The sequence below is a fragment of the Cylas formicarius genome, unplaced genomic scaffold, assembly GCF_029955315.1.
Source record: "Cylas formicarius isolate icCylForm1 unplaced genomic scaffold, icCylForm1.1 PGA_scaffold_2__14_contigs__length_35257938, whole genome shotgun sequence".
Classification (NCBI taxonomy): domain Eukaryota; kingdom Metazoa; phylum Arthropoda; class Insecta; order Coleoptera; family Brentidae; genus Cylas; species Cylas formicarius.
The window spans coordinates 16332883-16353377 of NW_026844319.1; the positions used below are offsets into that span (position 1 = coordinate 16332883).

The following is a 20495-nucleotide window of genomic DNA, read 5'->3' on the forward strand; positions in this document are numbered from 1 at the left end:
TAAGAACAGTGCCAGTTGATTGGTTTCCCGTGTTGTGACTGATTCGATATGCCGATATGATATAACGGTCCAGTTTGTAAACTAAATTACAATGTTAATTGCACATTAACTGCGCACAAGGTGTATCGACTCGATAATTTAAGCGAATATCTAAGTCAGATTAGGTTCGTCGATGCTTTTATACAAGCTTTGAAACAACATACCATCTTACACAAACAGAAAAAAATTCGTGGAAATCTTAGAACCAGCGATAGAATGGATTTTAATTATTATGCAATCGCTTGTAATTGAGCTCTTTAATATTGCCGCTATGGGCGGTGTCTTCCCTAATAATGTGGCCATAATTCTTCCCATTGGCACTTTTTTAACTGGTGCTTTGAATAATTGTATGGTGGCCCTTGAAAACTTGGTCCGAAAATTCTTGAACAATGAATGTTTTTTTAAACAAACTCTAAACATTTTAAATGTCCAGATACCGAGTGTTAAAATGTTAAAAACAATTCCAAACATTCTTGTTGAATTTGGAAATGCATTCTGCAGTCTAATCATTTCGGTTATAAATTTTACTCCTGCGTTTCCTTGTCAGATGCACCGTTCTTGACGAAACAAAATTAAATTATGCCAAATGCCAAATGCCAAATTATTAGGCCTACCTTGTTCACTTCACTATATATATATATATATATATATATATATATATATATATATATATATATATATATATATATATATATATATATATATATATATATATATATATATATATATATATATATATATATATATATATATATATATATATATATATATATATATATATATATATATATATATATATATATTCTCACGTATTGATTCACGGATGGAAAAATGTGATGACACTATATTCCGGGATATCATCCGTTCGCTCGTTGAACTCCGACTGGAATCCTGCAAATCTTGCATCCGACTGGAATCCTGCAGACGTTTCGCCAAAATCTCACTTGGCATCTTCAATGCTCGCGCTCCGAAAACACTTCGAACACTCACAGTGTTCGAAGTGTTTTCGGAGCGCGAGCATTGAAGATGCCAAGTGAGATTTTGGCGAAACGTCTGCAGGATTCCAGTCGGATGCAAGATTTGCAGGATTCCAGTCGGATGCAGGATTCCAGTCGGAGTTCAACGAGCGAACGGATGATATCCCGGAATATAGTGTCATCATATATATATATATATATATATATATATATATATATATATATATATATATATATATATATATATATATATATATATATATATATATATATATATATATATATATATATATATATATATATATATATATGGTGTATTGCTAATTGAGTGAATTTGAACAAGGTAGGCCTAATAATTTGGCATTTGGCATTTGGCATAATTTAATTTTGTTTCGTCAAGAACGGTGCATCTGACAAGGAAACGCAGGAGTAAAATTTATAACCGAAATGATTAGACTGCAGAATGCATTTCCAAATTCAACAAGAATGTTTGGAATTGTTTTTAACATTTTAACACTCGGTATCTGGACATTTAAAATGTTTAGAGTTTGTTTAAAAAAACATTCATTGTTCAAGAATTTTCGGACCAAGTTTTCAAGGGCCACCATACAATTATTCAAAGCACCAGTTAAAAAAGTGCCAATGGGAAGAATTATGGCCACATTATTAGGGAAGACACCGCCCATAGCGGCAATATTAAAGAGCTCAATTACAAGCGATTGCATAATAATTAAAATCCATTCTATCGCTGGTTCTAAGATTTCCACGAATTTTTTTCTGTTTGTGTAAGATGGTATGTTGTTTCAAAGCTTGTATAAAAGCATCGACGAACCTAATCTGACTTAGATATTCGCTTAAATTATCGAGTCGATACACCTTGTGCGCAGTTAATGTGCAATTAACATTGTAATTTAGTTTACAAACTGGACCGTTATATCATATCGGCATATCGAATCAGTCACAACACGGGAAACCAATCAACTGGCACTGTTCTTATTAATCTGCACCTGGACATGAGCGGGGTTTAACGTCAAACAAAGCGGCGAGATTATCCGACACGTTGTAACTAGTGTCTGCAACAACAACACAAAATTATGTTCGGATTTGTATTCGATTACTTAGTAGTTGGATTACTCGCGGTTCGTGGGAAGCCGCAAACTGGATAATAGATCATCGGTAATTAATTTCCATCAATGGCAGACAAAGTGAAATGGCAGACTAATCCGCTTAATCCGTCATATTTACCTGCTATTGTTCGAGTTACCTCAAACCGGTCTAGGAAATAATAATAATTGCAACAATAATTATTATTTTACGTTATTATTTTACGTCAAGAGAAAAGCTAACGGCAGTCATAAAATTATATTATCAAAAAATTACTTGGTGCGGAAGGGCAAAACCAAAACATCAAGACAAAAAAGTAACATTAGCTATCGATAAATATCCATTAATTTTTGGAAATAATAAAAATTTAGACCCATCCCATCTTCAAGAAAACTAAAAAAAACAAAAACGTTGACTTTTGAATTTGAATATTTTTTTTAGCTCACATTAGGTGGGATAGCACTTTTTTTCCATTGTATACCCAAAGTCTCCACCCAAAATTCAGCTCTATCCGAATTTGATTACTATTTAGATTAGATAGATAGAATTATGAATCAAAAATCTTTACTCTCATAAGAAACACAGTCAAGTTAGTACGTCGATATTTCAAAATTTTTAATTTTTTCAAAAAATACTGTTAAGAGATACAGAATACAAATTCTTCAAATCTTAATTGCAATCGATACGTTACGTTCTGCTGTTTCCTTCCGAAAAGACCATTCACTCGCTGTAATTCGCACTGTATATCCATACCAAACAGATAGAAAGGTCACATCCTACTTTTCCTTATATTTACACTTTTGTAAAATTTCGTAAGAGATTTGTGAGTTGGCACTTTTTTTACCCGATTTCGTAAAAATATTCTTAATTTTTAACGAAATTCAGACATTTTTTGCAAGATGACAAAAACTTATGAAACTTGCACTATCAAAACTCAAAATTCACATTTTTCTTAACAAGAATTGGAAAAGAAAATCCCTAAATAATATTGGAGATTGAAAAAGGAGAACAATTTTTATATATTTGCTTTTAATTAACTTGTGACATATTTTTACCGATGATAAGACCTTAGGGTGTAGAAAATTCGTATTTCAGAAATAAAAACGAAAATACTTGCTGAACGACACTTTTGCTGGCACATATTCTGCTATATTTTCAACGTGCTTCTATAAAATAAATTTCGAACGATGGTAATCATTCGGGCTATGATGATTTTGACAATTGGATGGTCGTATTCCCGAAACAAGCCCTAAGGTTGGCAAGCCAACAAATCCTTCTTCGTCCAGGGGCTCTTTTCGTGCCAAATACATTGTAGCAGCTCGTACATGTCTTTGTTTTTCATTATGTGATCCCGGTATTCAAGTTGACGACTTTTAACAATGGTGATGCGTTCTGGAGTTGTGTTTTATCTATGGTATATTGAAGGTTCCTCTATTTAACATTAGTTTACAAGCTTGGAATTTCGATATGCATTCTTTTTTCAGGATCTATCTTTCTATGCTGAGTACACATAGCATATGGGAAGTCCATCTTCGAGAAGGCACTTTTAACACTTCCAATTCGACACCGAATCTCCTGAGAATTATCCTACGATTCATTTACCATAGTTCCCAAGTAACTAGCTCGATTATCGTCTAATTTATGTATAGATTTGCTCTCCTGATGTTTTCTTTTCTAACGATCGTGTGCTTAGTTTTACTAGTGTTAATGTCAAATCCTTTTCCTTTATTCCATTTATCGAGATACCTTCATCTATGTCTCATAGTGCCTCTCCAAAAATGTGCTTCGAGTGCAGATTGAATATAATAATTCAAGTTTTTCTCAGTACATCTATTGTTTATTCATATCTAACGCGACCAAACGCTTTTTGATAATCAATTAAGCATTATTTGGCTAAAAATATTTTTTTGCAATTCCAATTTATAGATGCCTACCAAAATACACAATGAAACATTTAATAAGTATAAAAAGTGCAACATGTGTGGATTGCGATATCCTAAATATTCTGCGCAGCTATTGGCAAGATGTCAACGGAAATTAGAACATCAGTTCCGAGCCTCCTAATCGCAAATTAGTATCTTTTAAATAACAAAAGTTTGACGGCGTTTTCCAGACAATGCACCTACACTCCGGCCACCATCAGAAGTTGGAAAGCAGTTTCAATTAAACTTTTCTTATCGGAAATGAAATCTGAGCGTTACATTGTCTAGCGTTGTTATTCCCTCAGGTCTAGGATTTCCAATGGCAATTAACTAGGGTCGAAAGCTTTGAAACGTGAGTTCCATAAATCATATTAGCGATAATGATGACAGTTATACGGCCGAATATGCATTTGAATAAACTTATTATTAAAGGACTAGGACTGTAAATTTGAATCTCACTGTGCTGTTTTCACAGTTTGGTTAGTGTATTCATTTTCTTTCATTTTTTTGCACCCGGAAGAATTACCAATAAATTCTCACGAAATAGGGTACTCTGTTTAGGAAAACAGATTTGTCCTATAGCTTGTCGGAGGAAGTTTTTTGTGCAGCGTTCAAATTATTATGGCATCCGAAACCATAACGCACCGAATAAGCGCAGTCTCACGCTTTGCAGAAAATTTAAGCTGGCGCCTTTTTCCATGTCTTCAACCGCACTCTTTTACGACCACCGTGTGCCTACAAAACTCGTCATTGAAATCGACCTGATTACATTCAATGAGCATGTCAAATATAACTGTTTATCTGTGAAAGGCAATATCAAACTAGAACAATTTGACCGTAACCCATAAGTAAGAATTCTTTGATAAATCGATCTCATGGAGATCTGTTGGTTTTAGCTAACCTTCATCTTACCAGCCTCGTTATCACTGCTTTTTTCTACATTTTTCTAAATATCTATACGTCTATGACGTATATGGCGAAGATGTCCAGACCACTCTGTCCAACTCTAATCACCCTTGCACTATTCCAATCCTGTTTCCAAATTCTCATGGGCTTACTATCCTATCTCGTTTAAATTTAATTGAAGACGAAGGGAAAGTTGTCTAACAGTGTTGACTAACTAGTGTTTTCAACAGTAAAATTGAATATCTTTAAGCGAGTTAAAGAAACGGTATTAATCTAAATCCTTTAAAGTCATTAATTTTTTTGGTTCAAGAGCTGCTATAAAATGTGTGTGTAAAATTGGTTAAAATATTCTAAAAAATATTTCGAATATCAAAGGGTTAGGACTTACATCCGAAGCCTTCACTTTTCTAATCATATTGAATGTGCTATTAATAAAGCATTACAGATTCCTGGTTCATTAGAAAAAGTACCAAGGACTTCACAAGTGTAAATGCATTAAAAGGATTGTGTTCTTTTCTTGTGTGTCCTTATCTCGAATACGCCTCTTGCGCCTGGTCTCCCTTTCATCTTGTGCATCCCATCCCTTTCATCTCTTCAGTTGCTGTTGCTCTTGGAATTCTTATATACAATTAACCAGAACAACTGGCGGAGCTCATGGTTTTCAAATATCCAATTCGCCGTACAAATGATGACATTAGTAGTTTAATATTTAGGGCTGCTATTTCACTGATTATTTTTCAGCTTTCCACATTGTAACTTGGGCCGGTTGATAAATAAATAATATAAAATTTTTTAAAAAGTGTGGTAAATGAAATAGGATAATAATATTAGGGTTTACTACAATATTAAAGGTTTGTCGAATTTGCTTCGCACATATAATGACTGTTGTATCCATAAATCGTTTTTAATTTTTTTGCAGCTCCTGATGACTACAATATCCTGGATTCGGTAAAAATTCCACTTCAAGATGCCAAGACGCAATACGTAGACGAAAGCGACGACGGATTCCCTGCTTTCGGATTTCGAGTAGGATCCGACATTAAAATAGCGCACAGGCAAATACTCCCGGAAAAGCTGAGCAGCGAATTCTCCATTTCCATCAACGCTAAACCGAAATCTAAACGGGGTGGGTTCATCTTTGCCGTCGTCAATCCGTACGATACGGTCGTCGAATTGGGTGAGTGTATTATGCATAGTTTGTGCTCACCGTTTGTTCACACGATGCAACGTAAATATTTAAATTAATCAACTACACTTTCGATCAACGGCAACTTGCTGCGTTAGCGGATAGACTAAACTATCCGAGACTTACATCTGATGCTTCAAATTTACCATATTTGCTTGGGCTGTATTCGAATAGAATAGAATCGTTATAGAATTACACTATGATATAAAATAACCTATAAATAACATGCTAAGTGTATATGACCAAAGAGGTGTTCACTAAAAAGAATAATTTTATGGCATTCATAATATCTTCTTAATAATAAATAACATTGATGCGTCGCTTTATCGAAAAAACCTATCAATTTAGTAAATACAGCGAAAATTATTTTATTTATATTTTTATATAATAATTCCGAAATTACTGACTATTCATCTCTGCCCCTTGTTTCTGAACCAGCAATAAAACAAATTTAGTACTAGATATTTCAGAAATTCCAAAATAAAGTAATTCATAAGTTACATTAGTTGTCAGCATTCCGAAAGACTCATTTGTTTTTTAACTGCATTAAAACTTAAATGTTATATATATATTGTTAATTTAAATTTTTGAAATAAAATAAGAAAAGATGAAATAAATCAAATTAAATAGTTCTACAGCTCACAAATAAATAAGAAATAAAATATTTACTCTTTATTCCAAAATGGAACAAGTTCCAAACATTCGATTTATTTACTTCCTTATCTTGCACTAGTTCACGGCTATACTAATGCAGTATATTTGCACACTATGGAACCGAATACATTTTTAAATCTTTCTATGCTCCCTTTTTTCTGTCTGTCTGAACTGTTTTACCGCGATAATTTTCTGTATTTCTCTGATTGAGTCGAACCCTGATTCTTATTTCTGAGAATGTTTCCATTTTCAGATAAAAAATAAGGAATGTTTTGCATATTTGAAACTTTTAATTAAATATTTAAGGTTTTTAATTTGAACATTTTTAGTATTTTGATATGATTTTATCGATGGATTTTCACCTGGTTTTCTTTCCAAATGACTGAAATTTGGAATATATCCAAAATTGGTACTTCGCCTTTCTATTTTACGACGACGTAGACATTTTCAAGCGACAAAAGGACCCTCCGCGCGAAACGGAAATGAAACGGTGTTATTCCACGCAGAAGGATTAAGATTTTGTGTCGGAAGTGTTTCTTTCCCTTCACCTTATTTAGTCACTCGAATTCTTTGAAACGTATAAGATGACAATTTAAAACCTCCGCTATAACACATTTCATACGTTGTTTTGGGCAAAAATGTTGGAGAAATTATTTACAGGTTGCACATAACGACAAATATTAGCAAATTAACAATATGTATAAGCTATTTTCTCATCCATTTAGTACAATACGATAGCATACTGCTAACAAAACTTTAGGAGGCATTAGACCAGACAAACCTAAGCGTCAACATAATAAGATCAGTGAAAGAACTATATAGAAACTGTCACATTAAAGTCAAGGTCGGCCAAAAAATATCCAATGGATTTACATCCAACAAGGGACTCAAACAAGGGTGTTCTGTATCCCCCACCTTGTTCAAGATATATCTTGAACAAGCGTTAAGGATAACAATGCAAACATATACACCCTAAGCTTTGCAGATGACCAAGTCATAATGGCCCAAGATTACGATCGAAGAATACAAGAAATGGGGGTTGGAAGTAAACTTACCATCGGTGGAGCACAACGCGACCTCCTCTTAGAGGATAGTCAGGCTATCAAAAGCTGCGAAACCTACAAATACCTGAGAATGTACATATCCAGCAGTGGGACGTTAGACTACGCCATCAAAGAACGAAATACGAAATAATCAATGCAGAAAGGCCATTACTATGCTGAACACCTTCTTGTGGGACCAAAAAATTACGAGACGAAACAAACACCTAATATACTATACGATCATTAAAAGCATAGTCGCATACAGCAGTGAATTCTGGCCACTAAAAGAAAGAACCATGAGAACGCTGGAGGCAGCAGAGATGGACTTTTGGAGAAGAGCGGCAGGAAGGTCAAGAACTGAAAGAGTTCCAAACGAAGCAATTCGCACAACCATGAAGGTGGGCCACACGATTTCAGACGAAATAAGAACAAAACAGTTAAAGTGGTACGGTCACGTCCAGAGAATGGAACAACAGCGACTGGCTAAACAAATACTCACCTGGACACCTACAGGAAGAAGGAAGAGGGGAAGACCGAAAAAGAGCTGGAGAGAGGGCATCGATAGTGAAATACAATGGAGAGGACTGGAAGGACAGAAATAGATGGAGATTGGGATTCGGACGACGTTGGAGGACGTTTTAAAAACCGATACATATATATAGTACAATTTGTTTTTTGCTATTTATTTGTTTTTTTTTTGGTTAACAGTCCACAGTGACAGAATAATCTTAAAAACCCTCTGTTCTATTTGTTCGTAAGTATTCTTATCTGAAGAACCTTGCACTTACTGTTGTGCTTTAAAATGTTTTTAAAAGTACCATCCAAGTCTAGACTAAAATGTGTTTGTTTTGTCTTGCAGGTGTTAGGATAGCTCCAGAGAATGGCTCCACTACGGTCATATCTTTATTGTACACCGACCCTACCGAAGCTGTCTCACACAGCATCGCGAATTTCACCGTGCCTAGATTCTACGGCAGATGGACCAGGTTCGCCTTCAGGGTAACTACAGAAAATGTAACTCTTTTCTTCAACTGTAGCGAAACAGACACCGTAGTGTTACAAAGGAAACCTTTAGAGTTGGTTTTCGATTCGGCGTCCACTTTGTATGTGGCACAGGCCGGGCCTAATATTCAGGAGTCCTTCGAGGTAAGTAAAGTTTTCCTAAATTTTCGCAATATCGAAGAATTCCTTCAAGAGTGGCACCAAGTCTCCCAAATTCTCGAAAAATGTTTAGTAGGCAACATTTTGGAGGGACAAAATAAAACTACCACAGTGCTGAGAAGCAGAGAGTTCTATGTAGTTTTCTCCATAGTGTAGAAACGGCCGTGAAAGGAAAGGAACGGAAAACGGACATCATCAAAATTTCAGTTAGCAAAAATTGTTACGTCACCAAAAACCCATCGAGTTTAGTTTTTGACTTTTAAAAAATGTAAAATCCACGCGATGGCCAACAAAGAACCTCACGATGAATAAAGATGCGTTTTTGGTCCAAATAGATCCGCAGTTCTCGAAAATCGGAAATTTAAATTGTAAAATTTCGTTTTGCCGCGGGATAAAAATATTCCCTTGAAAATTGAATTATGGGGGGGAAATGCTTAACTGATATCCATGCGCGGTGGTTTTGACACGTTTCATAAAAATTTGCCCAGATCCGAATTATTTTTCCTGTTTTCCTATGCTCTGCCTTCGTTGTCGCCTGAATTGATAAAAAAATTATCACGAATTATTGCGAATTGTATGGAACGGGCTAAAGTCCAGAAGTAAGAAACTAAAATGTTATTTCATTCTTATTTCGTTTGGATTTTAATATTTCTGCATTTACTTTAACTTTAACTACAAAATTTAACTTGTGGGAAGATCACTCTAAAATATATCTCATAGGCGAAACGTTATTTCTTCATACAGATCTCCACACAAATAACTCGTATTTTCCTGTAAAATTTTATGAAATCTGGACACATGTTGACGAAATACTGCAGACAAAATGCCATATCCAAATTGAAATTTAAAATTTGCGCTTATCGGTGGAAAATGAGTTTTTCAATTACTTGCACATGTGCACATTTAATGTATCTTCACATTTATCATGTTGGCATGAAAAATCCCTTTATTATCAATATTATTTATTATACTATATCTAGCAGATGGACCGGGAGACATTTACAGAGAGCGAAAAAAATTTTCTTTTTGCAACATATATGATACTAATAAAAATTTTAATTAGCTTAGCTTAACTTAGCTGCTATTTAAACTCACACAAGGCTGAGAGGTTGCAGTTGGCGAACTGCATTTGTTTTATCTATATCAATTTATTATATACTATACGTTTAAAACCTTAACACACAAAAAATGATCAAAAATTCATGTTTTAAAATCGATATATTAGTTAAAATTCTAAATGGTAATTAAATATCCCTGAAGTTTATCTTGAATGGTGATATTCGTAAGTAGTATCAGTGCTTGGATATGTACTGGAACTGTTGAACATATTGTGACAGTTCGTTGTATCACAAAATGTTTGTTTATATCGAACCAGCAATCAGCTTTCTTTCGTGGTCCACACCATATTTCCGAAGCGTCTTCAGAACTTTGCGATTTACAAGATATGATATTGACATCGGCAAAAGGAGTGCGATTGGCTACGAAATCTCTGTATGCATATTAGAAAGAGCAAGGACCCCAAATGAACACCCAGTACGGCTACAGCAAACAGCAATTCTCCTCAGTCAGGTTGGAGTATTGAAAATAACGGGACTTATTTGATATCCGTTTCATTATGGCAAATTTCGAATACAGATAAAGTTACGACAAAACCGGAACGGGTTTCAGCCTAACTACGCAATAAAAGGGCATTTGTAAACTTCTACTGGTCAAAACTCGGAACAACGGGACGCAGAGATAAATGGTCTGCTTTGAACTCCCGATAAAAATGTTCCGGTTCGGGAAATTCGGGAAAACGATCCCGAGATATGCAGATTTTTTTTTCAATTCGTTCGGCTTACGAATAACGTATTATTGGGAAAGCTTGTGTTTCTCGAGGACGAGGCATTCTGTCTCTATGTACAAGGTGCCCAAAATTCGCGGTTAACACACCTTTAAGTCTGGAATAGAGTTTTAACCGCGCTTCGGAATAATTGAATAGATGACAATTGTGCTTGTATGAAAATTATAGGCAACGGGTTGTTAAAAATGCTTGTGTGGACATTGACTACATTTGAGTTATATCTCAACGATTCAGTTGGTGTGTTTCTCCAACCATTATTAAAAGAATAATAACAAATCTGAAAAATTACGAGGTTATATCTAGTCCTGGTTGTAACAGGTGTCACCGCTGGTCACTGATTTGTGAAGAAATTTTGCGTGCATCAGGCGTGCTTGCTCTCCTGATTGAGTACTGCATCCATGAACTGTTTTTTGTAAAAACATTGCATTTGGAGTTGATTTTCTCTGTACAGTGTTCCTATGTTCCTTAATGGGAGTTTCCGCATAACGTTGTCCGCATTGACATGGCTTTCATATAAGCTGTCTACTTACTGGTCATGTTTTTGATCTATGTAAACTTTAGTTGATAACATTTCGTAGTTTTGCAAAATCTTCATTATCTTTTCAGTAAGAAATCAATCACAAATCTTTTGATTATTCGGAAATCTGACTGTTGTTTTAATATTGTTAATGTGTGCCAAGAAATAATTTAATTCTTTTTCGTCATAGTTTCGACGTACCTCGGGTAGGTTTTGAGTTTTGAACGACTTGAAACAACTGGTGTCCACTGGTGTGAAATACAAGTGCGGTAAACGGCATTTGACTCACGAGTTTATTTGACACGAGCGGAGCGGGTGTTTAATAAATGAGTGACTTAAAAAGTTTACTCAAAAAAAAAAACGACTACATTCACTGACCCGTGCGGTAAAATCCCGGAAATGTCCGAAGTGGCTCGGATCGGTGCGAAATAAAATTCACGTGGTATAGTGACGCTTCCCGCACGCTAGATCGGTGTGTAATTAGGTATTTTACAGACGGGAGTAGAAAAACGTATTTACTTGCAAATTTTAATTGTGGATACAAAATTCAAGTGGATCCATGATACTCTGAATCATAAGTCCAGCCTGAAAGAGACCATTTCTTATTCTTCTTATAACTTCAATAACTCCATTATATTCGGAGAATACACCGATAGATTCGTGTTTCGAAAGCTTCGGATTGTTTACAACTCTGAGAGACATTTTTGATAAGTAGTTTTTTCATCTTTTTAAATGTAGTTCAAGCATTTTCTATTCTCCAAACCACTGTTCTTGGCGAACCCCAGTTAGACTTCACAGTGGTACTATAATATGGTCCATGTGTTGAAAGTTTACTATTAAATTTATTGTTTGAGGCTGAAAGTTTGTTGATACGAGACGGAAGTTAATTTTTCGAAGCTTATAGGGACTAATATTATTTTTCTACTTCCTCATCTATTATGTAGGTGTTTAACATATGGAAAGGGTCACTTTAAGACGTCAGCGTCGTCAATCACTGTCGTCAACCAGTTTGGACGTTTCCGGTCCATTTTAATCATTGATGATATTTTCTCGTTTGTTCCTCAAACCTGGATCCAAAAACTTATGGTTGTGGAAAAATTATACTATGTTAATAAACTTCTTCAGTCACTCGTTTCTTAAACACTCCTTAGGCGGAGCCCCTCTCGTGTGACAACAATGTGGTGAGTAAAGTGGTGTTTGTTATATATGTTGTATAATAGATTATTTTAGAAACATACACCCATTTAACTGGAACACGTAACAAAGCACACGTTTAATTATTTTGCTCTACATACGTAGTTGTGTCACCTAAATACCTTGACGTTATCTCCGGCGTATTTTGCGTAGCGCTCCCGCATACGTCACAGTCTTGTTTTCGCAGAGCCTAGCAACGGAAAAACTTGTCCTGAACAAAGACCCCTTGTACACCACGAAATGTAATTCCATAAATATCCCCCTTTCGATAAAACGAGAGCCGAGAGATATTTCGCCAACTTTCCGGTAAACTGGTTAATTAAATTGTAATTAAGAGCGGGCGTTTTGAATAATAAGCTCGGAAGGCTTTCTACAAGCCGATAACGAGAGACGCGATGCGACGGTTTAATTCGAGGGTCCACCGCGAGGCGTTTAATCGTTTGTGTAAAATAAAACGCATTAGCTATCAACGAAATGATAATACACTCATGTACAGGGTGGCCCGTTTAAGAGGGGCCTATACCTTATCTCGAAACCTACGGGGATTACAAAAAAAAATTAAATGCAAAAGTTGTTTCTATTAAAATGACCTTTGTTTTTTTTTTTAATTTCCTAATCGTCACTTTTTTATATACAGGGTGGTAAAACAAAGTTAATTTTTTAAAAATAGAACACCCTACATTTTATTGCATTTTGGATAGTCCTTTTAAAGACAAATTCGACGATATATATGAGTATGGGTCTGTGATGCACCGTTTCGAATTTATTAGCGATCATCTTCAGAATTCAGGTTATGTTTAAACCATCATTGTTGGGTTGCTTATTATCTTTTTAAACTGTTGTCCATCTATTATTTTTACGAAAATGATGACTGATTCCCATATTGGTGACAGCTAGAGACCTGAGTCCCAGTTAAGATTGTTAGGTTGTTTATAGATTTCTATAGACTCTCGGATTTTTCGTTGGTAGAAGAATTGATTACATGCAAGAATTTTACTTTTATCGAATACAATTTTATGTCTGGTTTCGTGATTGTGTTCGGCAACAGCTGATAAGTTTATTTGTCTTAGTCGTAAGGCTCTTTCGCGTTCTTCAAATGGAATTTTGTTTTTGACGGATCGAAGATGTTGAGAGATTTTTGGACAAGTGGTAAATCTGGTTTAGATGTTATGCTTCTGGAATGGCATTCGTATTCTCTCGCGAACTCATTGCTCTACTCCAAAACTGTTGACGGTTTATCTTTGTAAACCATATCTTTCTATCGATGTCAAATCTGTACTCCTCGCTGACCAGGAGATGGTTCCGTTTTTTTTAATCCACTATCTGAAATTTTCGTCTAAAAAACAAATTATTGCAGCACTTCGATTATTATGTATAAGTGATCGAATTCCGTTCCTTAATAAGTTTAAATATCGTACGGATGTTAAATTTTGTTGGTAAAATATGGGTCCTAAAATTCTAGATCTCTACATTGCGCACCATACTTTCACCGATCTTCGCAAATTAATAACATAAATAGACAATTGTCCGAAAAAATACGCTTAAAATCTTATAATACATTGAGACCTGACAAAAAATATGACCACCTACAAAGAACTACTATTGTTTTCAAGCAAAAGCAATAGTTTCGCAAAAATAATGGATGGCAAAAGTTGAAAAAGTTAATAAGCAAACCAACAATGATGGTTTAAACATAATCCGCATTCTGAAGAGGATCGCTAATAAGTTCGAAACGGTGCATCACATACCAATATACATCGTTCATTTTGTGTTTGAAAGGGCTATGTACATTTGAAACGACTCTTATAAAGAACATTCTGTTTGATTTATTGTGATCATTGAAACCAATATATTGGTTAACCCTTGGGTAATTTTTTTTTCATTTCAAAGTAGCAAACGCAAAAATTAAGGTTAAAAGATATGTATATGTAAGTTAATTAAATGAGGGAATAGGGAAAGGTTAAAAAAAGTTACTCAGACTTTTGCGCGAACCCAGAAAACTTTCATACATCGCCTTTTGTTTAAATCTCCAATTTTCAATTGGCGGCGCTACAGGTGCGTAAATATTCCAAAAAGATCATGGCCCATGGCGGTAGAATATATTGTTCTAATATTGTAATATATTGTAATGTAATATGTTGTAGTATATTGTAACTAAATGGATTTGTTCTACTCCCTACTCTGATCAACAGTGCTCAAAGTGTCACTTTAAAATATAAGCTTCGTTAATCACTGTGGCGAGCCACTTCGGACGTTTCCGGTTCTTTAGTCACAAAGTCTTGTAGCGAACGGATGTGTTAGTTATATTGCAGTCACTGATTGTGACATTTGTCGGTTTCACAGGTCACTCACTGAATGTAAGTTTATGAAACTGCTATGCAATAAACTTCTTGAGCCACTCGTTTATTAAGCACTTGCTACACTAGGGTTTAAAAAACTCGCATTGAAGTGTCTTTTAATGAAATTTGTGCATAATATATCACTAATTCCAAAATTTATAATATTTTTTAAGTACATTAGGTGTTTTGAAGGACCTGGTACTTTTAACAATTTTTTTACCGCGCTTTCAACTATTAATGACCAATATGATCGAAACTTATCCAACTGTTACTCCGCCTGAATCGAGTATATCCCAGCCGGCCCTGTTCTGTTTTAAACGTAAAACTTTCGCATGGCGAGCTTTTTTTTTAATAAGGCTCGGATAAATGTGCTCAATCAGTCCTCGTTGGTCCTTGGTGTAAGTCACATTTTCACAATTTCACACACCGATCAGACAGAACGATGAAAAACTCGCAATTGGTGGAAATAACGATTACTTCTCCGAATCCGTATATCCGAATATAGTAATACAATTATTACGTGATTGATGGACGAATAACCTATACAATATTAACGGTTGCGTTGCCAATTCGGCTATAAGTCATATTCGGCCGTCAAGCCGGGAAGCGTTGACGGCCGAATTTACTAAACGAAACGAAACGACTTTTCGAATCGAACGACACTAATTGCTAAAAGGGAACTGATTTGGAAAACGTCCATTGTTAAATTTGTCACCTGGTGATTTACGTCCACAACCATTAATAGTTTGTTTCTAAAACATGCGACGATGACATTTTCCATTGGATTTTTAAAGTTCTTTTGTTATTTGCTGAGGTTTAAGGTTCTCAAAACCAATTTGGTTTTAAGAACACGTTACTATAGGCTCATTATGCCCAGGCATATATGTACCCTCATAATGACACTTTTAAGGTATTATATTATCACTTAAGGCTCAACTACGATATAGACATTAGGTGATATGAATCAAATTAAGTACCTACTTCTTACTTAAAATTATGGAGTAGGTTCTTCATTTGGTACGAATAAAATGAACAAGGAGATGCTTAATTACAGAGTACGTGCTATTTTTCGAAGTACGTACTTAACAGCGAGTAAAGTCTGTTGGTAGATATAAGAAAGTGACTAACTGATACGAATTAAGGAAAAACCCGGGCAAGCTGTAAGAATGAAATATGGCCGAACAAGTCCGTACTTTGCTTAGAATTTAATTATTTGGGGTTTTGTTAGGAAATATACTAAACAATATTTATTTATTTATGTATGTATTTATGTTTAAATCTAAAATAAAATTACAAATTATTTTTATTACCTACCTAAATTACATTAACAGAATTTGCCCAACTTTGTGGAGGGATGTTAAAAACTTCGGTTTCTATAAGGTGAAAGCCTTAAAACTGTATGCCTTAGATTTTTTGCATAATTATCACAGACGTATTCCTCTTGTAGGTTCAAGCTTTGTAGAACCTCAATTAATTGCTTTTTGGTATAATCGTCGTGAAAATAAATGTCGTTATTATACATGTAGTTTTGGATTGTTGCTTTCGTGTCACATGAGGAAGAGGTTTTGGTCAACTGTGTACTGTGATAACTTGCATTGTCCATTACAATTACGCTATTAGGAAAAATGTTTGGAACTAGTTTTTAAACATCTTTCAAATAAATCAGCAGTGGTGTCTTCATGGTAATCCAGAGAAGAATCTTTAATATTTTTTGCAGACAGAGAAAGTCCATTTGGAAGCCAACCATCTTTAGAGCCAGCATGCAAAATAGTTATTCTTTTACCTCTTTTTGATGGCGTGTTTGCTTTACACTTATCAGTTGAGTCAACCCAACCCTTTTCGGACCAGGTTTCATCGAAATAAATAATTGGCCTTTGTTGTTCGCTGTAAATCCTAATTTTTTCTAATAATTGCATTGTATGTTAATGACCACCCTTGGATAATTCCATTCAAAAGCAATTGGTCACTTTCTTATATCTATGAACAGACCATACCTACTTCAGTTTTGGTATGAAGAAAATACTCAAATGGCCGAATTTATGCATGTTGCTCGTGCAGGAAAGAATTATAGAGTTCAGAGAGCCTGTCGAGATGTTGATTATCGAGTTTTGTATATATTTAATAAGAATGAAAGAAATTTTTGGTGACCCGGGATTCCAGTGAGGGGTGGGTAAGGATATAAGAGTGCACCAAACAACAGTTTCGTCAACAGTTGCAAAAGTAATGGACGCTATAATAAGAAAATCAAAATTTGTACAATAGATGTTTGACTCGAGAATAGAAAGATTTTGGCCAACTGAAGCAGAGCTTTCCTGTACTTCAACAGAAAAAGTGCCATCTCGTGTATTGAACTGCTTTATTTTGCGTGATTTTGCAAAACAACTCAACGACGAAAATTTTCCTATTTTGTAAAATGTGAACAGATTGTAGATTAGGGTGAGGCAGTTGTGCGCCAGACAGGACAGCTAAGAAGAGACGTGTTAGCAAGAAGAATTCACGGTTTGAGGCAGGACTAAGTAAGTGAATCAAAATACACAACAAATATTACATTAAAAAACTCCATTAGATTTCTCATTTCATGTGTTTCGGAGATTTTTTTTTTAAACTTTAGTACTCTTTTCCAAATTTGAAGAAGAGTAAAAAAAATGTTTTTTTGGGTCCAGCTTTAGGAAAAAACGGCTGCTACCATTCGAAAGAGCGGTGTTTGTAAATATTCTGGTAGAAACAATGTTTTAATTCCAAATTTATTTCAATCAAATGCTTACTGTACCTATGTTCTTAAATAACAAATTATTCATTCATAAGAATGAGAAATATTTTTTTCGAAAAGTTACCTACTGCTGCACCTGTCACATATTTTTGAATATTAGAGATGGACTGGTATTAATATTTCTTTTGCAAGTCTAAAGACTTGCAACTGTTCCAAAAAAACTAAACATTGAAGTTCTAGGGTAGTAAGTTTGTTTTTTTTTTATATTTATGCTTCCTTCATCTTTATTCCAATTCACTTCCTAGGCATCCTTTTTTTTTCAGAAATGGCATTTTGGGAGAAATTGTAAGTATGGAAAATTTTTCAATAAGAATAACATTTTAGATAATTCCTCGAATGTGTCCTCTCATACCCTCATATCCATTATTCTATTGCAATTTATTTGTATGACATATACAAGGCAACACTATCGCAATGCGACACATACTATCATTGATTAAAGCTGTATGTAAAAAAATATGGCGTTCATTGTGATTCGGAGTACGTACTTAAAAAGCTAAAGTACGTGCTCGTTTCCATACGAAAAGTTTATTCATACCAAACTTAAGTATGTGCTCAATTCTTTAGCATTTACTCCGATTTTCTTTGAGCACCTGCTACGAATATGTACTCTGTTTTTTTTAATACCACCCATTATCCCAATTTTGCCGTGTTGAATTACCCAAATACACATCAGTAGACCAGATATTGCATGGCTAAAGGACTAAATATCTGAATCTTTTTGGGCGAAATCCTTGAATGAAGCGTAAGGGAGGTAGTCCTAATAATTGGTATTCTAGAAGCTATGAGGTATAACATACCGGCCCAAATGAATAAGGACGAAGGATGAATGCAGAAGTTTTTTTTACATTTAATATAAAAAGTTAGAAAAAACGATATACGGTACATAATGCCATACGTGGTTAACATATTTAATTAAGTTTTATCGCAAGCTAATTAATATTTCTGACAACTAAACAAAAATTTTCTCTCTTAATTATTAGCCGTTACAAGCAATTATTCATAATTTGTTTTAACTCCGAAAATCAATCCATTGCATTTGGCCACGAAAATAATCATCAACATTATTATCGTTGGTTTACGTTGCAATCTAATCGTTTCTGATTAAATTTAACTCAGACAAGATTTTAGTAATTTTTAAAAGAATATTTGGATCGCTACAAACGATTAAATTTAATCTTTTTGGCTTTAATATGCTGTTATTATTATCTGCCCACGACATATGTAGTTCGATTTTGCTTCATCTACTTTAGAAATAAGTTTTTACTGTTAAAACTTTCCAATTAGGAGAACCATCTACACAGGTCCCTTAAGGTGAGAGTTTTCATTGTAATACGAACGATGTCCCTTACAGTTAAAAGTTCAACAGATATTTGGCAATTTCTTAACAGCTCTAAAAGAATGATTTCCGCACATTATCATCACGCAGAAGGCAACGAACATTATTAAATTTGTATCCAGCAGAAAAGGATCGGGAACGTACTATTCGGAGTTCTGCAAGGGTCAGTCTCTGGGCCAAATTATTTTAAGTTGCACATAAACGATACTGAAATAGGACCTTCTAACGTCGTGACTCTGTTCTAGGATGATACATCAGGAATAAAAAGAGATAAAGATTTTCAAAACTTAAGGACTAGTGTAATTGATGCCGAAGAAATTGAACAAACAAATCAAATAAATTAAAATAAAAATAAAATAAAACCAAAAATTTTTTCCACACATAAATATCTGACAACGTGAATAATAAAACCATTAAATTTTTAGTCGTAACCTTGGATCAGGACCTGGCATGGCAGTGTCGAGCGATTATCCAAAAGGCTTGCTTCAAATATTTTTGTTATAAAATCACTAATAAATATTGCTACGAGAGACTGCAGACTTCTATATCTTCGTATATGTTAATGCATAAAATTTTTGAAAATTAGACAACAAATAGTGAATTTCACTCGTATAACAGGTAGAGCAAAACAGGTAAAGCAAAAATTATTATCTATAGCTAGGAGCTACCTGACCTGGTAAATTCTTGATTTTCTATAAGATTAAAAAAATTAAAAACTTTTTACCATATCACTCAGTTCATTGAAAGAAATATAACGATTAATGACTTGGCCATTTAGTTAAACGTTTTTGCAAGTAAGGCAAACAGGCTTTATGTTGATATGTAGGATTAAACATAACAAAATTTCAAATATAAATCGTAACTATTTCAAATGATAGGAATTTTTCGAAAAAACTAGTTATTATAATACCGTGCTGAGCTTCTACCATTTTATCCACATTGCCATTTGCATAATCAATGAAAAAAAAACGATCATCAATGACATTGCTTCGTGGTATTTCACAAAATTTAATGGCGTTGCTCGGTTGTCGCACAGGATCATATATATCTAGGGCGAACGTAATGTCGTATTGTCGGCACACAATTTGTATAATTGAAAAACTTTGCCGCGAGCAACAGGTCTTTCGCGAAATCATTTCGAACCCGAGGTGGTTGGCAACATATATTTCGGTTGCTAAGCATATGGGCAATGTTATTAAATTGTTGGCTTATGTTTGTCGCTATATGGAAAAAATATGCTTAGATACAACTTTTCCCTTTGTTGTTTTGGTACTTCATAGTACAATTGTTTTTCACATTCCTCGATCAACAGCCTCTTTTTTCTCGTTCTCCTCCTTTTTCTAAAAAAAGGTTCCTGGAAACGACAAATTTTTGTTTTTTTGTAACCCTGCGGATATGTATTCGACCTAAAATTGTGTCATGATTCCAGTTTTAAAACGGAACACCCTTCATAAAAATCCATTGAATATTAAAAATTTGTTTAAAAAACCACTCATATAAA

The 20495-nt window shown here is 34.5% G+C and overlaps 1 protein-coding gene across 5 annotated transcripts in view; it reads left to right on the plus strand.

Moving 5' to 3' along the window:
* LOC132697946 (collagen alpha-1(IX) chain-like) overlaps positions 1–20495 on the plus strand; it is a 296717-nt gene that overhangs the window by 130189 nt on the left and 146033 nt on the right. For all 5 annotated transcript variants that reach the window (XM_060663732.1, XM_060663729.1, XM_060663727.1 and 2 more), the window contains exons 3-4: positions 5868–6125; positions 8691–8977. In XM_060663732.1, coding sequence (XP_060519715.1) covers positions 5868–6125; positions 8691–8977 — 545 coding nt within the window. The remainder of the gene's footprint in view (positions 1–5867; positions 6126–8690; positions 8978–20495) is intronic.